This window comes from Scleropages formosus, chromosome 8, assembly GCF_900964775.1.
Source record: "Scleropages formosus chromosome 8, fSclFor1.1, whole genome shotgun sequence".
Lineage (NCBI taxonomy): Eukaryota > Metazoa > Chordata > Actinopteri > Osteoglossiformes > Osteoglossidae > Scleropages > Scleropages formosus.
In genome coordinates, this window is record NC_041813.1 from 21,403,397 (window position 1) to 21,430,212 (window position 26,816).

Sequence of the window (26,816 nt, forward strand, 5' to 3'; positions counted from 1 at the left end):
GACGATGCTCGCAGAATCACTCGCTGCGTGTCAAGAGTTATCGCCGCGTTATGCTTCCGCACGAAATATCCATTTCAGGATGCCCGAAACAGAGGCACACTCATCATACACGGATGCATTAAAGTTAAAAAGGCCACTCGGTACATATTTTTTAAAAAGTGCATTTCTTTTGTCAAAAAATAAGTACGCAGGCTTCTAAGTACCCTCGACAGCAATAACAGTTAAATAAATCTCACGCAAGCCGCCAGATGCTGATTATTCTAAACCCATCAACACAATAATGTCTGTGCGGAGTTGAAAGGGCTAATTACACAACACCGCAGCTCTGCATGTACCTCTGCTGTAACTCAATAATATATCTGCGATATATTTTCTCTCGTGTGGGAAATGGTTGAAATAATCGCTGCCAGGTGTTGGGGTGACTGGAGAGACTGGAAGGCAGAGGGAGAATTAAAAGCCCAAGTGTCACAGGTCTTTCTCTGGCTGGGAGTGTTCGAGGGAGTGTTTCGCACAACTCCGCTCATCCTCTTCGTTCATAATACCCCAACGAGGAAAATGGTGTAGCTTTAAAAATCTCACTTTAAAAACTGCCATGAAAAACACGTATTTCATCAAATTCGGGGATGCTTTGAAGAAGTTGTCAAAGTACTTTTTTCTTTTTTTTCTTTTTTTTTTACCTTCAAGTTCAGTGAACAGCGCTCACATTGCTTCCACAACATGGTCAAAATTAGTTTTGTAATTTTTTATTTTTTAAATATATATGTTTTCCATTTTAAACCATTTACACACAATTTCTCAGCACTGAATACTAGCAGTCTATTGGAAATCAGGGGTCGTAGAATGATAAGCAATACTGGCAGTCTTACTTTTATTCTTCATATATATTTTGTTTGTCCATTCTGGTTTTACTTGAAGTAAAAATATTTTCTTTAAATGTGATTCCTTTAAATGATAAAAAATAGTTTATTCTCGAAAACACGTGTCACTTCTGCACCACCAGGCATGCTGAAGCCCCCACACTTAGCGAAGGACCGTGCACACTCGGAGAGTGTTTTCGGGTTGCCATGGACACCTGTCAAGGAGTGGGTCACGCTCAGACAGCCGCAGAGCGCCCGGGGAGTGTCGGGGTTTGCCGACCCCCCCCGACATGACACCCCCTGGCTTGGTTAATAAAAATGACTACAAAATAGTCTTTGTTTTTCTTCGTACAAAAAACGTTTGTATCCACAAGAAAGTAAAGATTTCGCCTATAACAGATTAAAAACTAATAATAAAACTAAAAGAACAAAAAAGACTACAAAGAAGAACGGAAATGAAAATAAAACTTGCAAGAATTCTGAGCAAGATCAATCCTCATGGCTGTCTTGATGGATTTCATGACATGACAAATAAACAAATGTATACATTAAAATAATAAATAACAGTATAAATAGAATTGTCCTGCTTAAAGTAAGTGTGAGTATTATTTTGGCGGTCTTACCCCCCAGGGTCTACATTCTGGTAAAGCACAGATGGGGATGGGGGGGTCAGGGTGTATACAGGCCCCAGCATCTTTGGGTGAAGCTCACTATTTCTGTGTAATCCTAAGAATGGCAAGATTCTCTTCTACTAAAGATGAGAAATAAACATTCTTATAGACACATGGCTGCCAATCGGTACATTAAGTAACTTGCTAGAAATATGAATAAATCCGAGAGGGGGAAAAAAACAACTTATTGCCGCTAGAATATTACATTTACTCTTCATATTGAAGAATTCTGACAGCTTAATATTATCTTCCCAAGAAAAGGTTCTCTTTCTTTTTGGTCTCCGGCGGCGCGTTGACTCGGCCCGGACGTGTATTTGGAGCCATGTTTTCCATTCTGCTAATTTTTTTCTTATAAAGGTTATAAAACATACTGAAATTATGACAATAAAAAAGAAAAAATAAAACGTATCCCTTTTGCAGGCTGTACATTAGCTGCTTTCTCCCGGTTTATACTGCATGTGTGTGATGCATATTCTCTGGGCAATACTGTATACGTTCATGTCTAGAGAACAGTCTCTGATTTACACCGAAACACTCCAATAACATGGACAGTTAAGCGCAAACTATATCTGCAGAACCCAAACACAGGCATACCTCCCCTCCACCTTGCTCCGCCCCAGTTCGTTCATGTTTGGTTTTTTAACATTTTAATTTCTGAATTTTGTAGCAGTCCTCCTCCACGTATCAGATTCTATGAGGTAACTCACTGGATTTTGCCCGGGTTCATGTATTTCCACAGGAAACATTTTTTTTTCTGGCAAATTGTTTTGAACAATGATGACAGTCTGTGCTCCGGGCATCCGCCTGTTTCCCGATCCCAAATTCAGACCCTGCCCCCCGCCACTTTCAGTTGGTCGCCTACACCCACCCGCAAACCCACCCTCCCTCATCAGACCGTTCCCCCATCATCTCCACCAATGAACAAAAACGAAGATGGCGTTCCTTTTCGTTATCATCACTGCTGTAGTTTATGCCATGGTTTCCTTGCCGGGTAGTCTTCTGTCATTGAACGTGTGCATATTGATGACTTCTTCGGTCTTGACCATCACCGGGGCCTGGGGCTTGTGTTTGAGTCGCCGCTGGCACTTGAGCGACACGCGCAGCTCGTCCACCATGGCACTGCAGAAGGACCTCTGCGCGAGAGAGGAGGAAGAAGGGGCGTCAGGGATACCTTATTCTCCACCGTTACTCGGCAGCCTCTGGTCGCGAGGTCATCTGGGAAGACTATACTCGGCCGCGGGTGTTCAGCCCAAGTGCTCTGCTCTTATCCGTATCTGTCCAGAGTCATAACTTCCCCACCTCCATAAATAGGAATCTGACATAATGTTCTTTGGCAAGCGATAATGTGCCAGCTTTGCGGAGTGACCAGGTGGGGAGCAGTGGTGGGTAGATTTACGAAAAGTTTTACTTGACCTTCCAATAATCTTTAAATGGTAGGGTACAAACTACTAGGATAAAAAAGTAACTATAAAACACGGACAACTCAGGACACCTCAAAGTTCAAATCTCATTCTTTGTTTTCTATCTTTATTCAGAATTGGCTGCACCTGGTGCTCATTTCCTCCTAACAAGTCTCCTGTCTGCCACACCTACCTACCATGACATACACTTTTACAGCTTCCAGCTCCTACCGTATCTTATTCTCACGCTATCCTATTTTCCCATATACCACCTGACCTGCCTGTCTCCCTCTCTGGCTTGATCAACACAAAGGAGCTCCTCAGATCTGAACCTCTAGATTTGATCACAGATCACAATATGACAGAAGGCCCGGTTTCATGGTGTGTGTCACACAGCTCCCGCTATCAACGTTCAGTGTCAGACAGGATGACTTATTGATGCATTTTAACTTCTGTAGCTAAAACTCTGTGTTGCTGGATGCCCAGTTAAGTACTTATTTCTGAAAAGCTAAACTGAAGTTTGCAAACTCCTGTGTGAGACAAAAGGCCTGGTATGATGTGGGTGGCAATTATGCAGATTCAGTGCTCTGGGGGGAAAAAAAATCTGAGAAAAAGACAAAAATTATTTCAGTAAAAATGTTCCCTATCCTGTAATGTGTTGCTCTTTGTCTTTTAGGACTGCTTCCGTTTACCATGAAATTTCAGGAAAAAATATACAAACTTAAAAACATACATCTCTACAAGATATCTTATGCAAGAACCTCATATGAAACTCACACACGCATGACAGAGTAAATCTCAATCAATGTACAGCATTATAAAAAACAGTGATGTTTTAAGATTGTTCGTTATTACTCTCGCATGGAAACAGGTTTTTTAAATACGCACAGTTTCTATGTATTTGAGCTAGCGGTCAGCTTAGTGTTGATCCTGTTTTTAGGGGATGGCTGAGAGTTTCAGAGCCATTTCAAGAGGTAGATGAAGTTCTGTAACAGCAATGAAAAGCCATAATGGAGCAGCAAGGAGCAAACAACATCGACAGTGCCGTATGCGTGGATCGATAGCTCCTTTGATGCAGCGCATAGGGCTAGAATATTCCATCTACTCACAGCAGCCTTTCAGTTTGACTGCAGCCACCCTGAAAGTCCTCAAGCACCTCCACAGGTGGACACCCTTAGGCGTCATTGGGGTCGTGCGTTACCTCCACAAACTGGGCAAGGAAAAGGGTTTGGGGAAAGCTGTGTCTTACTCTACATATTTAAGTCATCGCTGCGGTACAGTAGTACACGTCATTTACGAGAGATCCGAATTTCGTGTTGAATAAGAAACGGAAATTTGATTATATAATATGAAAATATTGAGCTACGGGCCATGTTAATAAATGCTTTCATTTAAAAAGTCTAGAAGAGAATAAACTGGCTACATCTCACCATCTACTACACTGCAAACTGTCTCATTTCAGATTCTCAATCTCAGCAGTGGCTACTTAATTCTGAATCAAGCCAACCATGCAGAAGCAGGCAGACAGTAAATGTTTGTTTTCTTCATTTTAATTAATAAACAAACACTAACCTGGATTCTCTGACAGCATTCATGCTAGACCTCCACTCACCCCTTTCTCTCCCCCTCTCTCTCCCTTCTCTCTCCCTTCTGTGCTCACGTCTTTCGGACTCCAGCAGTTATTTTCTCCAGCAAGAGGCAGCTGTTTCTACGGGATGGCTGGGGGTGGGGTGTTGGCTGCAAAGCCCCCTGCCCTCCCCCACGGCCGCCTAACCTTTGAGCGTTAGAAAGCAATGGAGAAAAAGAGGAAAAGAAAGGGGAGGGGAGGAAGGAGCAGATGGGGAGATGGCAGTGGGTGGGCAAGGGCGCAGTGGTCATCCTGGCTGAGCAGGCAGCTCAGAGTAGGGGGAGAAAAGGAAACCATGGCATATACATGCACAGGATGTAGCGTCTGTAACACACATCTGTACACAGCTGTAGTCTGCTTGCGTCCTATGACGACACAGAAATCTGTAGCTGAAGAACATCAGGGTGTTGCAGCGAGTGAAGATAGGAAGCCGAAACCTGAAGGTGTCCGGTTCAAGTCCGAGGAGATTCCCTACTTTTGTATCACTGAGCAGGAAATGTAACGTAACTTCTAATTAATGGCACGTAACATTATATACAGCACTAATTACTTGGTATCCACATATCTGTATGGTCCAGGAAATAATACCTTTTTATTCATGTATTTTTTTCAGCTTTAGGTATGTTATGTGGTATACGCAGGGTAAAAATGGACATTGTATGTGAAGACAGGACACAGGCACCAGGTTGTGTGGATCTCCTTTATGGGGGGAAAAACAAAATCTATCCTACTTCTCATAGTTTTCATAGAACATTTAACATTTTTTCTGACCAACAGCTAAGGCACCTGACACGCATTTAGAAAGGAAGTTTTGTGTGAATGTTTGAGTGCGTTTTCACAGTCTCGCTGGAGTTAGCCTCGGCTTTACTGATACATTATTTAGAGTATTGGAGTATTAATAAATGTCTAATGCCTGTCAAACTATTTCAAGTATTTTAAATAACATAAAGTCTGTGAGGCTTAAACTGACTTCAAAATGTTGCTCATTTAAATATATTTCTGTATAAACTAAACACATTTGTGCAGGGTTGGCTTTGTATGTATATTAAAATATATTACATATATATAAGATAGCCTGTGTATACGTGGATTCCCCAGTATGCCATGCAGAACCGGAATGTCCATGGGGAGAAGCAAAGCATGTGATCATGAAGATGCTGGAAGGCATGAGGAAACCAGGAGAAGCATGACGCCAGATCAGCCACGGAGCCGTAAGAGGAATGACCAAACAATGCACGTGAACAACATCGGAACCTATAAGTTTCTTAGTGTTTTTATTAAAATTTTCAACAAGGATGCGACTTTGCTGTAAAAAAAAAAAAAAAAAAAAGAAAAAAAAAAAGGGAATGTTAATTTGCAGTACAAACCGAGGGGCGGAGGGGAGTAAATACAAAATTCCATCAAAACAAATCTTCTGACGGAATTAATAAATTACATTTCTTGCATTCTGAGATTTATTGCTCATAACATTATATAAGCAACGGGCTTCGCCCTCCTGTTTTACAAAACTTAGTTTTAATAAAATTCAAATCACAAAGCGTTCTAAGCAGAAAAGACACAGGGATGTTCCCACTCCGACGCATCTCCTGCAATGCAATATGAACACGAACCCTTGTGAGTTGGTGCCACTTGAGGGGGCGAGCGGGAGCGAGGAGGAGAGACGGCGACACGACTCCAGGGGCTGTGTACCGCGGCCTTTCCCTGCCAACCCGCCATCGCTTCCTTCGCACCCGGAACCGCCAAAGTCTCGGGGCTCAGACATGCTGTCAAGCTCCTGTATCACTAGAGTCTAGAGTCTCCCCTCAATCATTTTTACTTTTATGTTACCCTTGGAGGGGGAAGGGACGACGGGGGGAGAACCGCTCACAACGGGCTCACAATGGAACAATGCCTCACAGCGGAGCATGTTGGAAATATCGATAAGACGTTGATGGTTCAACAAACACAAACACGGTCTGAGATCAATAAAAGGTGCTGGAGATGGCTTTTAAAGCCAGGGAGGCTAAATGGTGATAAATGATTGAGATTTACATGGCTGGCATTGATGGAAACAAAGTACTGGGCCTGGCGGTGAGCAGGAGAGAGAACGCAAACAAAAAAACACAAAAACAGATGCTAAGAATGGATATCGGACGCACTGAAATCCAAATAACTTTCGGGCAACAGGCCAGCCCTAAATGCTACCTTTATACTGCATAATGATAGAGGTCTGTGTGGTAACCTGGGACTCGTGGAGAGATTGACCAATTTCCAAATTGGAGGAGAAACTAGAATATGTGACAAAATGTTCTTGGGAGAGAGGGCTATTAAAATTAATATTATCAGAATTAATAGGGGGCCAATGGAGGCCAAGTGTGACAGACCCAGGTCAAACCAAGCACAGAAGAACATTCAAGTGATGGTCGAAGCGATGCAAGGAATGACTTGTGACATGTGATGGCTGTCACCTAAACACACACAGACACACACATACACACACACACACAAAATCTCTTTCCTGACAAATTGCTTTTATGCCTGACAGACTGGGCTGTCTCTTCTTGCATATCTGCACATGTGCACCTTTACTTCGCTGCACTTCAGAGCCTCTCAGAAAGGCAGAAGGAGAAATAAAATCAGTGATAAAACGTGGCTACATGTATTATGACAATCTGTGTGCAAAACCAGCTGCTGCTGGGGTGTCTGACACATCCCGAAGTGTCTAAAGTGGCAGGAGAGCGACTGGATGTAATCTCATAAAAAACTGTACGTGCATGCACTTCTGCAGAATATAGCGCTAGTGGCGGTGCTTCTCCACACATTGTGAGATGCTACCCCTTTAAAAAAAAAAACTAAACTTTCTTAAAAATGGTGACGACAGCAATGAAGAGTCACATCAGCTTTCTGTGTATACAAGTTGATTCTTTTAAAAAAAAAAAAAAATCTAATTTATACAAATAAATACATCTGTCATATTTTCTACTGCAGTCCGGAAACATGAAAATGCTTTTTTACCTTTTCAAGTTGTGCATTTTGTTTGGACTTATATAAGAACTCGCCCACGGCCACAAACACAGAGAGGACGAGGCCAGCGGCCAGCACAATGAAGATGCCGCCGATGTTCTGCACGCCTAGGGCGCTGGCCTCTTTGCTCTCCTCCTCTGGGCAGCCATTGCCTCTCCACCACTTCTCCTTCATCATGTGCAGCTTGCCCTCCTCCTGCAGCTGCAGGATGGCGATGGTGATCTTGTCCCGGTACGGAGAGCCTGCCAGCAGGGGAGATGTTGGGGGGACATCTGTTAGCAGAAGAAGCGGACCACAGGCTAAAGGCTAGGGTGGTTTGAAACCAGACAAGCATATGTTGCACTCACACTTATTTACATGCCACGTTTCTCCAAAGTAACTTACACTCATGGACACAGCTGGGTATTTTTCTTTTTTTTTTTTACTCAATCATTTCAGTGCAACCCTTTTTCACTATATCATTTCTCTGTGGTACTACAGGAGGAGGTGGGATTTAAACCACTCATTCAAATGCACGGTTGGTAGTCGCTCTAACCGCTACACCGCCTGCTGCCCCAGAAAGTCTCTGAAGAACTACAGGTATCTTTGCCATGAATGTTGCAGTGCTTCAGAGAACAGAGCACTGCTTTAGTTTTCCACATTTCCATTTATTCATTTAGCAGCTGCTTTTCTCCAAAGCGACTTACAATGTTAAACTACCTTCAATTATTTACCCATTTATACAGCTGGGTAATTTTTACTAGAACAATTTAGGGTAAGTACCCGGCTTAAGGATACAACAGCCAGGGGTGGGATTCAAACCTGCGACCTTTGGATCCAAAGGCGGAAGTTCGAACCAATACGCTACCGGCTGCCCCTTACATATGTAAAGGTAGAGCACAAAAGCCAACAAAACTAAGCCAGTCACTTTGGCTGAAAGCGGTGACAAATCAATGCAAAAAATAAAAATATATGTATTCTAGCCATGCAGGAGCAGGATATAGTAAAATATGAGAAATGGTACAAAGCAAAAGATCCGCAACATCTTCTCCTATAAACTTATAGTTTAGATCGGCAAGTGGTCTAAACTGTATTAAATGGGCAAATTAACTGGTACATTAAAGGTCAGTGAGGTACATGCCAACCCATTTATGTAATGTAAATAATAACAGCACTATATGGCCCTGTTATGGTTGAGTTACGTTCCGCGGGGGGCCACCCGTTAGCATTTGGGGGTTTTAGTGCCCCCTTCCGTGAAGAACCTGCCCCCAGCAGGTGTTTCGCTCGTGACCATCTGAGCAGAGCCGCAGGAAACCTCAGCTGCAGACCCCAGCTCCCGGCAATATGTTTCAGTCTTTATTAGTTCTCACACTAATTAAAAGCAGTAAAGTGGCAAAGCTTCCTGTCGTTTTGCTTGTCTCGAAAGATAAATTACTTCCCTCTTTGAATGCTTTGAAGTGCTTCCTACTTCCTGAGTTTGCCTTGTTGTGGGGCATCGGTTGGCACCGAGAGAATTTCACACCCTGCAATCACCCCATTTTCGACCGCCCACCCGTCAACCCTCCCACATACCTTCACGGGTACACAGGTAAACAGGGATCACATCTTAGAGTTTCCATAGATCAAAAAACCATCACAGGACAAGTTTTTTTTTTTTTTTTTTTATTTATTTAAATTATTACTACATAGTTATCCAATATCCAAATCCTGTTAGGTCTCACATACAAAATAAAGAAAAATTCTAACAAAATTTTAAATAATCTATAATAACGTGCACCGGCTGTACAGTAACGATATTTCAAGTGAATTTAATCATTTTCACGTTTCTATCATCTGCACTAATTTGCTCTATTCATTATGTAGTCTTAGTCTGTGCGTGCTGCACGACAAACCGTTGTTGGCGGACAGAATCCAGCACCATATTGTCTGTTAAAACCGCATTTAACCGGAGATTTTCCTCTTGATTTTACTTGGGGACTATCAGGTCGAGACAATTAGGATTTTCCTACACAATGAAATATTTCCAAACTCGTGCGCGCTGTTTTACGGCTTCACGCAACGAGTCCCTCGGTGGGGATAACGAAGCACATTTCGTAGCAAAGGCACTTGTTCATTGGCTAGTGGAGGTGAAACTCTCTCGTATTCAGTGCTCATTAGAGCGAACTGCACAGAACCGTTTTATCTACGGAATCCGGCCTTTTCTCTGCAGCGAATCTGGCGAGGCCAGTCGTACCGCGCTCCTCTATGACCTCGGCAACGGCGGAATATTTACACCTCCACGTGGGCGAAGCCTGATTTCAAGCAAAAATCGCATTCTAGCGGTCAATCCAATCCCCTGTGCCACATCCACTTGATCGCAAAACAATGATAGTAGACAAATACATGCTCACCACAACTACCTAAAAATACCACAACGGGCTCTAGACAAGGAAAATGTTTTAGTTTGGTGACTAACTTTTGAATTAGAATGGTGTTATTTCTGTTTTGTGGTAGTATTTCTGTAGCGTCGTTTCTGAAACCCCATCCCTGATCATATTGCCCAGATATGAGTAATCGTGTGTCGTAATGTAACAAACGCACCTTAAATGTACGCCTAAATGTAAATGACTCGACGCAAGTCGCCCTTTGTCTATTCACGTGTCTTAATGTATACTTAATGTAACATTAAAGAAGGCCTGAGGCCAAAGCAGTTTGTGTGAATTTCACGTGCTTTAATCCCATAGTTAATTCCATCCTTAATTAACATGATCACAGCCGCGAATGCTGTCCTGTGCACTTTATTCCTTTGCAAACACAAAGCACGTAGTATTATTCTGCATAATAGACTGAATAATGTCTTCTGGAAAACACACGGTCTTCAGCATCACAAGTAAGAGCACACTTGGCCAGGAAGGCAAATTTAAATATTGCCTAATAAGTATCACACACACACACACACACACACACACACATTTTCTGAACCGCTCGTCCCAGACGGGATCGCGGGGAACCGGAGCCTAACCTGGCACACAGGGCGTAAGGCCGGAGGGGGAGGGGACACACCCAGGATGGGACGCCAGTCCATTGCAAGGCACCCCAAGCTGGACTCAAACCCCAGACCCACCGGAGAGCAGGACCCGGTCCAACCCACTGCGCCACCGCACCCCCCTCCCAATAAGTATTAATTGAGGTAAATCTAAGCTGACAAGAAGAATGGCTGGTGGCATCCTCCATAACAACAAATGGTCCACCACTTTCTGTAAGACAAAGCGACTCTGGCCCGGCTGCAGCCCGCATAAAGATCTTCGAAAATTTGTCATTTAACTTAGCGATGATACTGTCAATTTTAGCATCCAACAGGCACCAATAACTAACGCGCTGCATCCTGATGGGCACGAGCAGCAAATTAAGCGACCGCGAGTTTCGCGAAAGGGGCGTAGCTGTGATCTGCCAGATCAAAACCGCCATTGTCCCAAAAGCATTGTTTGCCGACACAGAAATTCTAATGAGCCGCAGTGCCAAGCCACCGAAAGCGTCTACAGAATCTGCAACGCAGCGAGAGACATTCTGATCTTACCGTATTTACACATTTGTTTCTTGGCGTGTTATATTTCATCATGACAACTGTGATAAATATTTTATCCGAAGGCTCAAAAAACAAATTAGCAGCTTTACCGCGGTTTAAAATGCTCCGAGTGAGTGTCTCTGCTGGGAACATGCACCCGGAGATTTACTTGTGTTTTACGGACCACACGCAACCCACCACGATGCTTTTATGTATGGGTGGCGCTACTGATTTCACTCTATGGCACATAACTGGAGTTCATTCTATGATACATAAACTTTACGTGCGTAAAGTGGTTGTTTGCAATCGGAAGTCTGCTGCTTAAAATCCCGGCATCTGAGGTTTTCAAGCAGGGCCTGAAAGGTGTTACCTGGTAACAGACTGGCTTGATACACATTGAGATTAGTATTGGGGTTTAAAAAAAAATAAATAAAAACAAAATAAAAAAAACTGCTTGCTTTGTATGCATATTATTTCTGTTTTCCTTCTTTGTTGTCTATCAGTACTTCAATTCCCCAGCCTTTTGTTGCTTGCTCCTTTATTGTCTGCGTGATTTTGTTTGATCGCGAGTTTCCTACTACAGGAGAGGTCTCCGCCCAAAAGCACATTAAAGCTGTTCATCGGCTTCCTGTGTGCAGTCAGTCACTAATTGCCAGGGGGAGTTGAGCATCGAGAAAGGGAGACCAGGAGGAGTTTCCTACCAACAATTAGAGGCCCCGATCCCAATTCGAACCTACGTTCAGAGCCGGGGAAGCGCTCTCCCGGTCTCAGATTGAAAGACCGTGCCACCGGGGAGGCCCTTTGATCTTCCTATGCTTATAATTGTCTCTGGAGCTGCCGACGTATCGAGACTAAGAAGAGCGAGACCCGAAAGACGGGTCATACGACGGCTCTAACGCAGCTAGTGTGTCTCAGCTGCGAAATTGTAACAGTATTGGACAGCTGGTTTTCTCATTTTCCTTCAAATATGGCACTTTATCAGTTAAGGTTGTTCACTGTTCATACTCCTACTTATTTACTAAGATACTCGTTACTTCGAGCGATTGGAATGCTTTAAATTTTTTCCCCTTTGAGCATATTTGATGCATCTTCATGACTTGTTCACACAGTGTAAGCCTGAACCTGTTCTCAATATGATCTTGAAAAATACTAGGTAGCACAATAATGTAAAAGACTTTAATGTACATAAAATACAGATAATGAATTGCAGGTAGATTTCTGGTAAACAATGAAAAAGGGTTTGTTATGAGTGCTGAATTAGGCCAGGTGTTGCAACTATTCATCGTTAACATTTATCCATTTAGAAGATTGTCCAAAGCAACCTGCATCTGAGAAAAATACAATGAGTGCATTACATAAAGAGAAAGAGAAATGTGGATGCAGACATGTGATTCTCCATCTAGGGACAACTTCCAATGTGTATACACCCATTTTTCGGTTTACAAACCTAATTCATTCTCGGAAACCTGTTGGTTATGTATATATTCGTAAACAGAAATGACAAATACCTTTATTTCCAATGGGAAAAATGTTAATTTGTTTGAATAATTAATGTGTTCTCTCTTTACCTGACTACACAAATACAACAAGAAATATTATTCCTCTTCCACCAGCAAATATAATTGTCAAAATTCACATCTCAAAGCAATTAAGTACAGTTGCTCCCCGACTTATGATGGGGTTACATTCCGTGAAACCCATCGTAAGTCGAAAATTAATTTAATACAACTACCCTACCAAACATCATAGCCTAGCATACATGCGATGGCCATTACAGGCTTACTGCCTTCATGCTGGGCAATTATCTTCAATTTCTCCTCAAGAGTAATTGCCCTCCTCTTCTCTTTCCCACCAGCAGCAGGAAACACAGATGGGTGTTTCTGTGACATTATGGATGCACAAAACACAATGTAGATACAGGGGAGAGTATCTGTATAGCGACTGCGTGACAGACTGGGAGATGCGAATCGCTGCCACTGCCCAGCATTACGAGAGTATCGGACTGCGTATCGCTCGCCTGGGGAAAAAAAATCAAAATTCAAAATTCGAAGTACGGTTTCTACTGAATGTCTGTTACCAGCTCACCATCGTAAAGTCCAAAAATCGTAAGTTGAACCATCCTAAGGCAAGGACCATCTGTGCTGTAATAAAATAAATATACATTTATATATACGTATTGCATTTATGAGTGTAAGTTTAAAAAGCATCTGCAATAATATGTATTCATACAAAATTTCAATGGGTTTGCAAAAGTGAAAAATTTAAATGAAAGAATAGGTGTATAGTCTTTGAAACACCCTATATACACACACACTGTCTGAACAGCTTATCCCATTCAGGGTCGTGGAGAGCCGGAGCCTAACCCGGCGTAAGGGACACACCCCAAGTGGGGCTCGAACCCCAGACCCACCAGAGAGCAGGACTCGGTCCAACCCACTGTGCCACCGCGCCCCCCACACACACACACAGGCACGCACGCACAAAATAAACAGACAAAAATGCATTGTAGAATAACCCCAAGGTCTAATTGGCATCAGAAGGCAAGGTATGTATGACATAAATACACAAAGTGCAATAATGCGGAGCTTGCAAATGAGCCCAGAATCCACGGCCAAAGAGCAGTGCTTCCTAGAAACAGCTCTGTGTTTACATCAAGGAGATGTACGTGGTGAAAAGCTTGAACACCGACTGCCACACACATATGGTAAACAGTGCATAAAAAGGTGAGGATTTGCAATTTAAGTGCCTGCTTCATGGCAGATTGTAAATTTCTCTCCAGCGAACAAACAGCACTAAACGCCTTGCCATAGACGCCTCTCTCTGGGGCACGCAATACATGTGGTTACAAACATACCCACAAACTCTCTCTTGCACACCCACACACAAACATCCGTCTACACACTCACTTCGAAACGCACATCTGCTCGTGGAAATATGGACTGCGGAGGTACTGTTTTACCAATAATGATGCATGGCATAAACAACGGTGACGGAACAAGCAGGCCGGCATCAACCTTGGGATTAATGCCCCGCTCGCAGGAAGCGGGCGCTGTGCGAAGCCCATTCCGGAAACAGTCCGCAGACTCGTTAATCACCACGCGCTTCCTAGTCGGAGCTGTTCCGCGATAACATCGTGCTAATCAGCGGAAGACCCTCAAATCATTACTCAGAGTTGCGATGGACCCCTGAATCTGAGGACGGGCGCGGACGAGGCAGCAGCGTCTGCGCCGTTGGGCTCAGTTACACATCGGTGATGGATGTGCTCATTGCATGTGTCAAACCCATCAAATAATCGCGAACATCGTTCCAGATCACCCCTTACTGTGCCCAATACACAGTTCTGTCATTCCACTTGAAGCAGGTTAATACCGTGTTCCTCTTAGAGCAGTGATTCCAAAACCCACGGTTGCGACCCAAAGGAAGGTGACGGGACCATCTCAGAAGAAGAAAAAAAAAAAAAAAAAAAACATATTACAGTGTTATAAGTGGATGACTTCACTTAATGATGAAGAATTCTTAACAGTAATTAAAGTAGAATATTTGTGGATAACAGAGCATCAACAGTCGCTCCAAGAGGAGTTTGGGAAGAGGAGGTGTTGAAGTTTTTTAATGCAAAATATGGCATGTAAATTTTTTAAAAAAAGTTGAATATGACAGTATTACATATACAGATATTATACTGTAATACACATTCTTGGCTAAGATGAGGCCTCCTTGTGAGGTGAGGTTTGGGGCCAAATGGACCTGTTGCTCCTCGCCCTCATAGGGGCCGTGTTTAATATAATAATGTCCGAGGCCATTCAGGTTCAATACTTGTGTATCAAGCAGACCAGTGAGGAGCCTGTCATTAATAGGACTCTCATCTGAATGCACAACTATGGATGGCGCTCTAATGCTAGCATTATCGGAATAAATATCAGATGTCTGTATTGGTTAAAAGTGTAAGTTAAAATTAATTCATTTCAAAATATATAAACATTTTTTAAAAAGTTTAAATTAAAATTTGACTTTATTCATTCGTTACCAAAAATATAAAAACGATTGGTCGTTAGCAGTGCACTCAGGGTTGCCAGAACAAATTGCCACCAAAAAAGTTTGGGAACCACTGTCTTACAGCAACCCAGGTAAGCATGTCTCACGGCAAGCAATACACTTTTGTCAGTAATTATCTTGAATAATCTCAACCTTGTGTAGGGTTCTGTATCAGCCAAAAGCGTCTAGATAGTACATTCATTCTTTTTTCAGTTCTGAAGTGTAGCGAAATATAAACGTCAAATATAAAATGAAATATAAATGCTGTAAGTGAATAAATTTTGCTCAGTCGGCTTGCGGAGAAACCGAAATGTGCGAGAGCCTTCCCTCACTGGGAATTCCCTGAACAAACATTTACCACACGATTCAGTGTAGTGATTTGCTTCCCAGGCAAGATATGTAACTATATCAAAGCGGAAGGAATTGTAAGAGACGGGGGCTTCCAGACGCATTCTCCGCATTCCCACAAAGCCTCCTCCTCACCGAGGGGGAAAGGGAAGCTGAAAGAGATTGGTGCCCCATCCCCCCTGCGGGAAAAACAAACAAAACGGGAGGCGACGGAGCCGACGGAATTTACTGGTCTCCCGGATGCTGCGTGAGCGGGGGCCCGCGTTTGCAAGGCCGGCAGCACCGCTGGCAGGCGCGCACCCATGGGAAGCAAACAGCCCGCTTCAGAGCATCGCGGCAAAACCGGCTTCCCGCAAACTGGGATTCCGCATGAAAGGCGTAGCGTAGCTCACTTTCCGCCGCTTTATTAGCTGCCTGTTCAGATGTTATTTGCCGCAAGGCTGTAAACCTCCCATTCTAAAATACTATTAATGTTGAATCCCAAACCAGAAATTGCACTGGGTCAAGACACATATCCTCGCAGTCGCCTTGGAGCCGTGCGAAGACCTACCCATGGGTGTGCCGACCCCGTAGGCCTTGGAGTCGATGAGGCCGCCGATCTGCGTCAGGTTGCAGTTGCGCTGCGTGACAAACTCGATGGTGGTGGACTCCATAAGGAAGGCATAGTCGGAGGTCAGCACCCTCTGGATGCCTTCCTCCACGCTCTTCACCATCACAGAATGCCTCCGGCTGCTCATGAACTCCCACATCTTGTCGTAAGTGGATATCTTTGTTTTCTGTGGGGCAGAAATAATCGATGAGGTACAAGTAATGCAATATAGCTACAAAGCTGTGAAAAGTATCTGCTCTCTTTCCAACGTTCTGCGTTTCTGGGGCTTTTTGACAACTCTGATCAGATCTTTTTGTCGCTTCTTCTAGCATATGAAAGGAGTCTCAGAGAAAAAAAAAAAAAACACTGACACCAGTGATGTTGTTGTGTTATTTTCTTACTGTGAAAAATAAGGAAATGTATAGTTATAGTTGTAGAAAAAAATAATTGCCCCTTTAAAGTGAATAACTGGTTGCACCACCTTTAGCTGCAATGACTGCAACTAAATGCCTATTGTAGCTGTTGAGCAGTCTCACGTTGATGTGGAAGAATTTGCAGGTTTTCAAGAACGAACAGCTCTTTTAAGGTATTCTCCGCAACATCTCGATCAGATTCAGGTCAAGCTGACAAAAAGATTATATTGAAATTCAAGCTGCGAAAAGAGAAAAATGGAAAGGGGCAAACACTTTTTCACAGTATGTTAAGAAACACTGACCAGTGGGTGTAATAAAAAAAAAAAAAAGTTAAAAAAGTTACAAAAAAATTCCAGCTAAAAATGTCTGGATATGATGCAACACAGATTGTTCCCAGCTCAATCTTACTTGTCCATTTACTAGATTTTATAGCACTTTCCAGGCAGTTCAGATGATTTCTCTTGTGATATCCTGCAATCCATGGAACTACCCCATGGCATGTATTTCTACACATAAGCAATGTAGCACTCAGCCCTAGATAAAATCCAGAAGGAAAAAAAAAAGAAAGCAATGTTCACATTTATTTTTCTGTGAATCCAGCAAAAGCCACAAATATTGAAACTGTGCCTGTAAAGTGAGAAATATCTCCTAATCTGCTGTCAAGCAGAAAAACACCCACGTAGAGATGCGGAACATTTTGCATAAATAAAAAAAACCCTCCACACAGAAGGCAGTCCCTCACTTCTATTTGGGCTTCAAAAACAACCTGAACATGGTTCCCACACAATTACTTTTCAGATTTTATTAGAAAAACACACAGTTGTATTTTTTCCTGACAGACACCATCCCTTGTTATAGCTGCCCCCCCCCCTCGCGATAAATTTGCCGCACTTTGTGGAACGGGGTTGATATGGTCCGTTAGAAAGCAATGCGTTTCACGCAAAGACAGCAGCCAAAATGTTTCTCAGGATGCCCTAACTTTCAAGCAGTGTTAAATGATAAGTTTTATTGCACAAACAAATGGACTCTCCTCCTATTTTCAGAGAAGGGGGAATGATTAAGTGGGTATTGCAAAGAGATATTTGTATTTGCCCTGATTTCCTCCTTGTTCCATTATTAGAATAGTGAATCTTCTTTCTCACAAATTGCTTTCCCCTTGTATATATCCCCTTGTTGCCTTATCTGCATTATCTACATTACATGATTTATTTGCTTAGCAGACACTGTCATCCGCAGCAACTTCCATGCCATGCAATTTTCCTCTTTGACCCATTTTCACTGACGGTTATTTACTGAAGCAATTCATTTTAAGTACCCCGTTCAAGGGTATAAGAGTAATTCCTATCTTAGACTTTCAATCTTCATCCTACTGGCCACACGGCAAAGTCCTTCACAGCTGCAACATTCTTGCAAGAGAACACAAAGGTAACATGCGATTTTGTGCGTCTGAATAACACAACTGGACACAGAGTAACTCGCATAATTCAGAGGCCCTGATGATCCTCCAGCATTGACCGCCGTCCTTCCCCTTGCCGCTACGCTCTGCTCTGTACCTGCCGACTCAAAAAACCCACCACAGAAGGTCCCGTATCACCTGGGACGTATGCCAACCTGGGTCCCGCAGCAAGGCCCGCGTCAACGTACAGCGGAGCGACACCCCGGCAACGGGTGTGTGCCGTTCTCCCGTACTAGATGTCCAAACGGTAGGAAAATTGCGGGCGTTTCTGCCTCCTCGGAGAAGCTGCCAGAAGACACTCCGAACTAAATTAAGTCGCACCTTCAACATCCCGCCTGCCATAATTGTGTATAATGACTTTTTGTGGCGGGTCGATATTTTAGATCAACCGGGTGATTTGCAAAGTGCCCATCAAAAACTTTTCTAGTCACCCTTGGTGAATCATTGGATTGCGCGCGCTTGCCAGCTATGTACTGCTCAGAGCGCAAAAAGGCTGCATTGGAATTCATGCGAGGGATAGATAACCGCTTCGACTGAGAGCGGCGACATAACAGGTTCCACTCTGAAGTTTTAATAAAAGGGTTTAGCCAAACGTGACAGGCTAATACTGTTATCTTTCGGATCAGCTTTAATTTAGGATGGTTTAACTAGCCACTCCATGAAGAACCCTGCCGTGGCTGTACCAGAACTCCCTAAAGCAACAATCATTTCAGTTCTACTACTACCGTCAATGTTGCTGTCTCCATGCAAATGTTTGTAAAACAGAACAACAAGCTATAAATGGGTGACAGCAGAGGACTACACTCGTTTGAGACACAGATGGGATATTTCGGTTCAACAAAAAAGTACCTGTAATTCCCAAAAATGAACAACGGCGCTCACATGGGACTTGGAGCAGGCAGCAAGTCTGTGTTCATCACCAGTGTTGCCTGCTGCTCTGCACACACTAATGTGGATGTGAAACACATCTCTACCGGACTTCGAGCAAACCAGCCGTAAAACATTGAATTAAATAGCGCGCTCGGACAGCGGTACGCTTATGATAACTAATTACAATGACAGCCTCGCCTGGGAAATTTATGTATATTTTTATGGTGGCTGATTACAACACTCTTGGCATTTTCAGTTTTGATCAGTGCTGAAAGTGATTGCGACAACTATGTCCGTACTACTTTAACAAGGACGAGGCTCGCCTTGTTGTTTGTGCCATGTTTTGCTTGCAGTTTCAGATGGATGGAGGTTCACAGCCACACAGCAATATTATACACTGCTTAATATACTAAGTGCAGCTCGCAAATCAACAAATTGTGAACTCCTCCCCAGCTGCCCAGACAGACAGTGCAGCTATAGATCCTAAGCAGCAGGAAACTGGCTTAAGAAAACAAGAGTTATTCTGAAGGTCTATTTTACATCTTGACTTGAACTCCTGGATTCATATCTGCTTTGAAGGGCTTCAGATATGCGACAGATGCTTTTTATCCATTTGATCTTGGAAATAAAGCATATTTATTCAGGGTTTTATTCTCCTTCTCGTGCAGATGAGGTTTTTTCTTCCTTGCTCAATTCACTTTGGAAAAGTGTGATACCATGGTAACGATGGGTGTCCATCTCCTCTCCAATGACATTGTGACAGAGAAAGGAAGACTGTAAATACATTGCTGAGAAAGAAGGAAAAGAATTTGTTGGCATACTATTGAGAAATTTCTGTTTGGATTAAAAACAACAAAGACAGCCACGTAAAACATTAATTGTAAAGAGCAAAACATATACAATCAAAGCTGCATCTTAAAAACACAATGAAAACAGGAAATCCCACCAAAAAAAACTTAGGAGACCTCTCTAACCATCTTCAAAACTCATGGAGATGAATCCATAATCCATAAATACAGTACATTTCTACAAGTGAATAACAATGTTAGACTCATATACTAAGATTACTTACTGTATTCAAACAGCTGGGCACGTTTATTGGACTATTTAGGTTAAGTATCTTGATCAAGAGTACTACAGCAGGAGGTAGGATTTGAGCCTTGATTCTCTGGCTGACAGGTGGAAACTCCAACCAGTAATGTCAGAAACCGAAGTAGTGAAAACCAAGTTTCTATTATGTTCATGCTTTGTTTCACCCAAAATGCAAACTCTCTCATCACATTGAGCACGAGGTGTAGCCAAGAAACACACGAACTCTTAAAAGAGCAGAACTGAAACGGAAAATTCTTGTTGCAATTTTGATTTTTCAATGGTAAGAGAATGATTTTGTTGTGAAAGAAGGGTTCCTGTTTTAAAATTTTCAGTTTTGTATGGGTCACCGTGCTTTACTTTTCAATTACACTGGTACTTTGTCATTTTTTTCCCTTCTTCTTTATCTGAGCTGACAGGTAATTTTCTTTGGTGAGAGATAGCGCTAGCTTTTGTTTTCCTAATTTTGGGAAGGGACAGTAGTAAACACAGTAAGCCCACACATTACCACCTCACACCTGGCAACATCCAATACCACTCATGCTATTGTGTAGAATTTGGTCCACCCTGTAACAACCAGTTATATACTGATACTTTTCGTACCAGTTTTATACTGATATCCACAAATAATAAACTAATCCGAACACTACATAAAACCCTCCAGTGCAAAAAAATTGTTTTCTTTTAAAGTATGCAATAAAATAGCTAACTTTGTTTGAGAAATTCTAAGAGGGCTACAAATTTTTTTTCAGAACCGCTTGTCCCATACAGGGTCACGGGGAACCGGAGCCTACCCGGGAACACAGGGGCGTAAGGCCAGAGGGGGAGGGAACACACCCAGGACGGGACGCCAGTCCGTCGCAAGGCACCCCAAGCGGGACTTGAACCCCAGACCCACCGGACAGCAGGACTGTGGTCCAACCCACTGCGCCACCGCACCCCCTATAGGGCTACAAATATACCTGTTATATACCTTTATTCACTTAGTAGATGCTTTTCTCCAAAGTGACTTCCACTGAACTCTATGTAGTGTTATCAGGCCACACACCTTATTCACCATGGTAACTTACACTGCTAGATACACTACCTACACTGGGAACAGCATGTCTTTGGACTGGGGGAGGAAACCAGAGCACCCAGAGGAAACCAACACAGACACGGGGAGAACATGCAAACTCTATGCAGACTGAGTGGGGATCGAACCCACATCGTCTTGCACCACCCAGGCACTGTGAGACAGCAGCGCTACTCGCTGTGCCACCAAGTATATACTGTGATACACTTTGTTACTGATCCACTTTTAACATTTCTTCAATATGCACATTAAAATTAAGCATCCCAAGATTTTAAATTCAGTTGCTTTTTCGCGGTCTAACTGAAATACTCTTAGCAGTGGCATGAAAAGTAAAAATTTATTAAATCATCAGTGTGTCATTTCCAAAAACAAGTTAATCTGCTTAAGATATAATTATACACTTACACCATGCCTTTTAGATATTTCTGTCTATTTCAGTTGAAACTACATTCAAATGAATCCTGTTAACATTCTTTGAATATATTTGGAAATTATCTTTTACTTTAAAAAAAAAAAAAAAAACTGGTGGAGACTCAGATATTAATGCAATAAATTAAAAGACGGATTTATTGCAATACAAAGATTAAGAGGGATAGTTAAAAAAAGCGCAGGCACTACAAGAAAATATGTAACATCCAAGTGAAATGCAACTTCTTACAGCTCCTTGCTTGATAAAGTTTATTCCTCCAGTAGTATTGGTTATGCCTGTTTTACATTTTATTTTATTAAAAAATTAATAAATGTTTTATTGCACTTTACTATTAACCTGCAATCAAAATTAAAATAGAATAGAAAGCAAAAGTACCTTTGTCATACACACAATAACTGAACTTTTTAATAAGATTCATGTCAATAAGACTAATTTCTGAAAAATGGAGTCATGGTTCCAAATAATTCGGTGAAGTTTCCACATTCGATATCAGGGCTGAAGTCTCTAGTTTCATAACTGCTGTGATAACATGCCATACAGTTACAACAGCAGTGTCATGACAGGCGATATGGGCATTTTCATATAATAAATTATTTTACATGTGGCACAAATTATCAGCTAGTGGTAAAATTTTACTATACTACTTCATGCAAGGTTCTAATACCTACTAAAACTGAGTTTTCTGGCCTAAGATGTGTTATGACGTGTTCATAGCACAGTAATGACAACTTCCCCAAGGCATAATAAAAATGACACAGCAAAAAAATGACCATAATAACTTCAATTAAACAAATAAGCTAGTAAACAAAGCACACCTCGAAGCAAACCTGAAACTCCACCAACTGTAATGAGTTTACCACATATAATTTACAAATAGTGTTAAAATAATATGGATTGTAATACATACTGTAGGTCAGCATTGCAATTAAACATAAAACTGATGTGAAACCATGGGTCTATGTATTCCAGTCTCTTCCATGCTGCTTTTTTTGGCAGAAACTGAAAATATATTCTTTATTTAGCTTTTGTCCTCAGCTCAGGGCAGGGAGAGGGAGATAAGGAACGAGACAGAGTTATATCTGTTGGATGAAGAACCTGTCGTCCTCACATTTATCATGCTTAAGGAATGGTAAGGGAAGCAGTATGACCGAATGGCCCCGGAGCTGGTGCCACGGAAACCACATGTGAGAACAAAGCACTTTTTTTATAGGCGGGAGCGCAAGATACGGTGCTCCTGAGCAAAGTTCCTCAATTCCTGCTATTTACCGGATATATTTTCTCAATTGCACCTTTCTCGCAGCAAGAACTTCAGCATACAGCTTGCTACTTTTTGGATAACAGCGAGATGCAAGGAGAGAAGTCATGGAAAACACGAGCCCCACTTCAACACGTTCTATCTGTTCTGTATCATCTGACTCATTTTTTGCTTAATCTCTCAACTGGGGCAGTAATAACTTGGTCATTTTTATTACTCGCTATACAGTCTTCAATCGTACAGAAGTAATTTGTTCCAAGAAACCCCCGTTGTATTCTCATTACTCAGACGTAAGTGCCATTACTTTCAAAGATTTATGCTTTCCTAACCCCTGAAACTGACACCCATTTATGCTAAAATACCACCAAATTTGTAATTCAGTAATTAAGTTATTGTGCCAAAACATTAAGGTTATCATATTCCATAAACTTAACATTCAAATATACATATGGGACTCAATGACTGTATTAATTCTACCTTTAATGCAAAAAGCAGAAACGCAAAGACAAATGAAACCAATGAAAGCAAAGCTCAGTCAACAAGTTGACATGGTTTGGACAGTTCAAATGCGGCCATGATCACTGAGATTATAACAGGTGAAACTAGGAAACCAAGGAAGGCTGAGAACTTAATGCAGTACGAATCAAACTATGAGAAGACCACACGGTGAACTATGGCCTTGCATTGCTCAGCTGTCAGGAGACATTAAAATCAAAATTTGGTCCTTATAAACGCAAAGAAGTGCCTCAAACTGAACTAGAAGTGTTAAACTCCTTTTAAAACCAAATCCTCTTCAACGAAATGGGTTTATCTTGGAGTATGACTGTACTAGTAAATTCAGAGTTAGAAAGACCTGTGGGGCACTGGTACCATACAACACACTGCATACTGTACATCTCTGTCATATGCACACTTCACTGCGATGTTTTGCATGAATAATAAACCCGCTTTGCCTCTGAGGGATCTCTGAGACGCATAACAGCCACTTATAGGAGTGAAACATCTGGATCTGCAAAAGCCTCCATATTAATGGGTGGGAAGGGTGATGTCCAGGCTCTGCCCCCCTTAGCTGCAGCGGACGTCTCCCTGTGTTAATCCATTATTCCTGCATTGTGATGGTAATGGCCCTGACAGTGATGAATGGCACACTCCACAATAACACACACTTATAACCTTTAATCAACAACGGGAGGCTCAGCCCCGCTCACTCCAGATCTCCTTGAGAGCCTTTCCACAGAGGACAATATACTCGCCTCCCCGCATTATGATGGAGAGGCTCTTTTCCTCCCCTTTCCTTTTCATTGCGAGAAACAAAAAGGCAATCGACTGAAATTAAGCTGCTTTGCATATTTCCCTTTTATGACACGGTTCGACAACTCTGAGGCATCGATTCCCAGTCTGCGGTGGGCCTCCGCGGAATGTGCTGAAGCGGAGTTGAGGTCTCTTCGTGGGTTCTTCAGAGGAGCTCATTAAACGTGGCTTCTTTCTCCTTGTGGCCTGTTTCACGTTCGAGAGTCTGCATATGTAGGAGGGTCGCAAGAAGAAGGCACCCTTCCAAATGGCCTGTATGCCGTCATGCTTGGTTTCCACAGCTGCAAAATTAAAATCCCTGTTCAAAGTCTGCAGAAATGTATTCCCCTCGTCCCCGATGCAAAAGTTTCACAAACAAATTTTCCTCAAACGAAAAAAGCAAAGCCACACAACTGCTGTAAACTTTGACCCTAGTGCATTCTACCTTTTCATTCCAAAATGAGTCTTAGCTGAAGAGGAGAATAAATTGCATTTGTGAGTTTATTACCTAGGTGGGACTGAGGTCAGTGGATTATATTGGACTTAGGAATTTGAGTTATTAGGATTGAACTTCAGAAGTTTTAAAGAATATAAAGAACACAAAGTCATGAATGCAAAGATATATACAAGTCACTTTACCTTTGACAGAATTACATCCCAGGGAAAATGAAAATCCAGAGCAATCAAACAAATCAAGCTTGAGTGAACTGTGCCACATAGAAATCAATACTGCAACCCGGTAAGCAATCTTCCCCAACATTGAAAAATTCCTAATTAAATGTGTAAATAAAACACTAATTCATTAAAATATAAGTCACTTTGGAGAAAAGGAATCTGCTAGTTGAATGGAAAATGTAACATAATTGGAAGACCTTCTGGCTGAAATTAATACGCTAAACTTTGTATGGTATACATAACTTAAGAATGTGTATGTATGTAATTTAGCATATGGAAATCACTTATGCACTTGATCAGCACGCTTATGTCAACGGTTGGACCCTGCCCAGCCCAGGAGGTTCAGACACACTACTGCTAGACCTCTGAGGATATCTCAGCTGCCAAAGCATTTTGCATATTTTCAAAGAGCAACAAAGAAAACAGAAGCACAGACAGGAATAACAATATAGCCTAATTAAAATACTGTCACCACTAACAGCATTACTCTCGTCGTCACACAATCGCCACCTCCGACAAAAGCCCGGCAGATGCATCCGGTGTTACCTTGCCGATGGCATTTGTAACCAGCGCACCGATGCTGGGAATGAACGTGACAAAAGCTCCCGAAGTCAAGTAAACAGCGAACGGTTGTAGGAGGCCAGAGTTTCTGCGCAGACATTAAACCAGAGCCTCTGCATGTTTGTGCTGACGTGAGATTAGAGAGTGGCTAAAGGGAATACACTCAGGACATTAAAGATAATAGATAACAGATGCAGATAACTACAAAAGTATAAACAGGGCCACAGCTGCCTGTCAGTTTCCCTTGTTAGTATCCAAGTTCAATAAACATCTCTATTCGGGCAATTGCAAAGAAATGGGTAAGAATAAGGATACTATTCTTCAGCTGAGTATTCATTCATAAGATTCATGCTGAAGTGATTATGGGACCGCTGACTGCTGGGCTGTCCCTTTGGTTTCATTAAATTGTTAATATTACAGCTTTAGACTAAAGCAAATCATCTATTTAATTACATTAATCATGTGAGTAATTTGCTTGTATTTCACACCATGGACCTGCTAGGTTTTAAACTCAAATTTTTAAGCATGTAACCAAACATTTCATTAAGATTCTGGATTTTTGGTTAGATTTTTAAACATTTTTTGTAAACAAAATTAATGGGGCATGCCAGGCATTTATGTTTTCCCCACACTAGCTTCTGCTTTATGAGGCTAATTTCTCACCTAACACACACTCCAACTTTTCTCAAATCCTCTTTTACTAGTCTAGCCTACTAGGTGTGAAAAAGGAGCAGACAAGAATACAGTGGGAGGCATAGTGGTTAACAGGATTTAACTGGTACCAGTTACCAAATAGCCCAACTTTTGTAAAACTCTGCTTTAGCAAGATACTTCACATGATCTTCTTCGGTAAATAATACAGTAATAAATGGTAAAATCTGAAACTATGGACTTGGCAAATTGCTCTGGGTAAAGGTCTGTGAAGCATCTAGGAAAAAGCAGCAAACTATTATTCTTCATTTAGGGTTGCGTTCCACTCGAAAAAATATAAATAAATACCAGACTTATTCTGCCTAAATCCTTGAGTAGTGTTCCAGTCAAATTGAACCCATTTACAACTTTTCTCCATCGTAAACACTTTTCTTTTCTTGTGATTGCCACAATTCTTCTTGACATCGTCCACACTTGGAATCTCAATACATAAATTTAATAATCACTGAACTTTACATGTTTATTACTATTTTTGTCCAGGTGTTGCATGTGCTGTCAGGTCAGTCGGTAGGAAATTAATGGGTGAAACTATAATAAAGAGCAAAGAGTACGAAACGGCAGTTGCAGAAGTTCTGCCTCTCTCTCTCTCTCTCTCTCACACATACACACACACACACGGTGTAATTTCAGGTAAAAGAACAATACATTTTTGTACTGTAAATTCCAAAAAGAAGTGCAGAACTTGTGATGACTAGTAATGAAGTTGATTAAAAGGTGTAACACAATATTAGGTGATAATCTATGCTTTATAACTGCTTTAAGAAAAATTACAATAAGCCAACCAATTTTGGACGGGATCACCAAAATAACAAGCAGTCTCAAACACAGCACAAAGGTTTAATGAGCATTTAAGTAATAAGTAATTTAATAAGTGTCATTTATGTCAAACTGCCATGAAGGGGAACAAAATATGTTTACAAGCATCATCAGCACATAATGAA

The 26,816-nt window shown here is 41.9% G+C and overlaps 1 protein-coding gene across 1 annotated transcript in view; it reads right to left on the reverse strand.

Moving 5' to 3' along the window:
- Window positions 1–833: 833 nt before the first annotated feature.
- LOC108937209 (glutamate receptor ionotropic, kainate 2) overlaps window positions 834–26,816 on the reverse strand; it is a 152,927-nt gene continuing 126,944 nt past the window's right edge. Inside the window, exons 15-17 of the mRNA XM_029254144.1 lie at window positions 16,012–16,237; window positions 7,550–7,800; window positions 834–2,661 (exon numbers count right to left, since the gene is read on the reverse strand). Of these exons, the coding sequence (XP_029109977.1) occupies window positions 2,497–2,661; window positions 7,550–7,800; window positions 16,012–16,237 (642 nt within the window). The 3' untranslated portion in view covers window positions 834–2,496. The remainder of the gene's footprint in view (window positions 2,662–7,549; window positions 7,801–16,011; window positions 16,238–26,816) is intronic.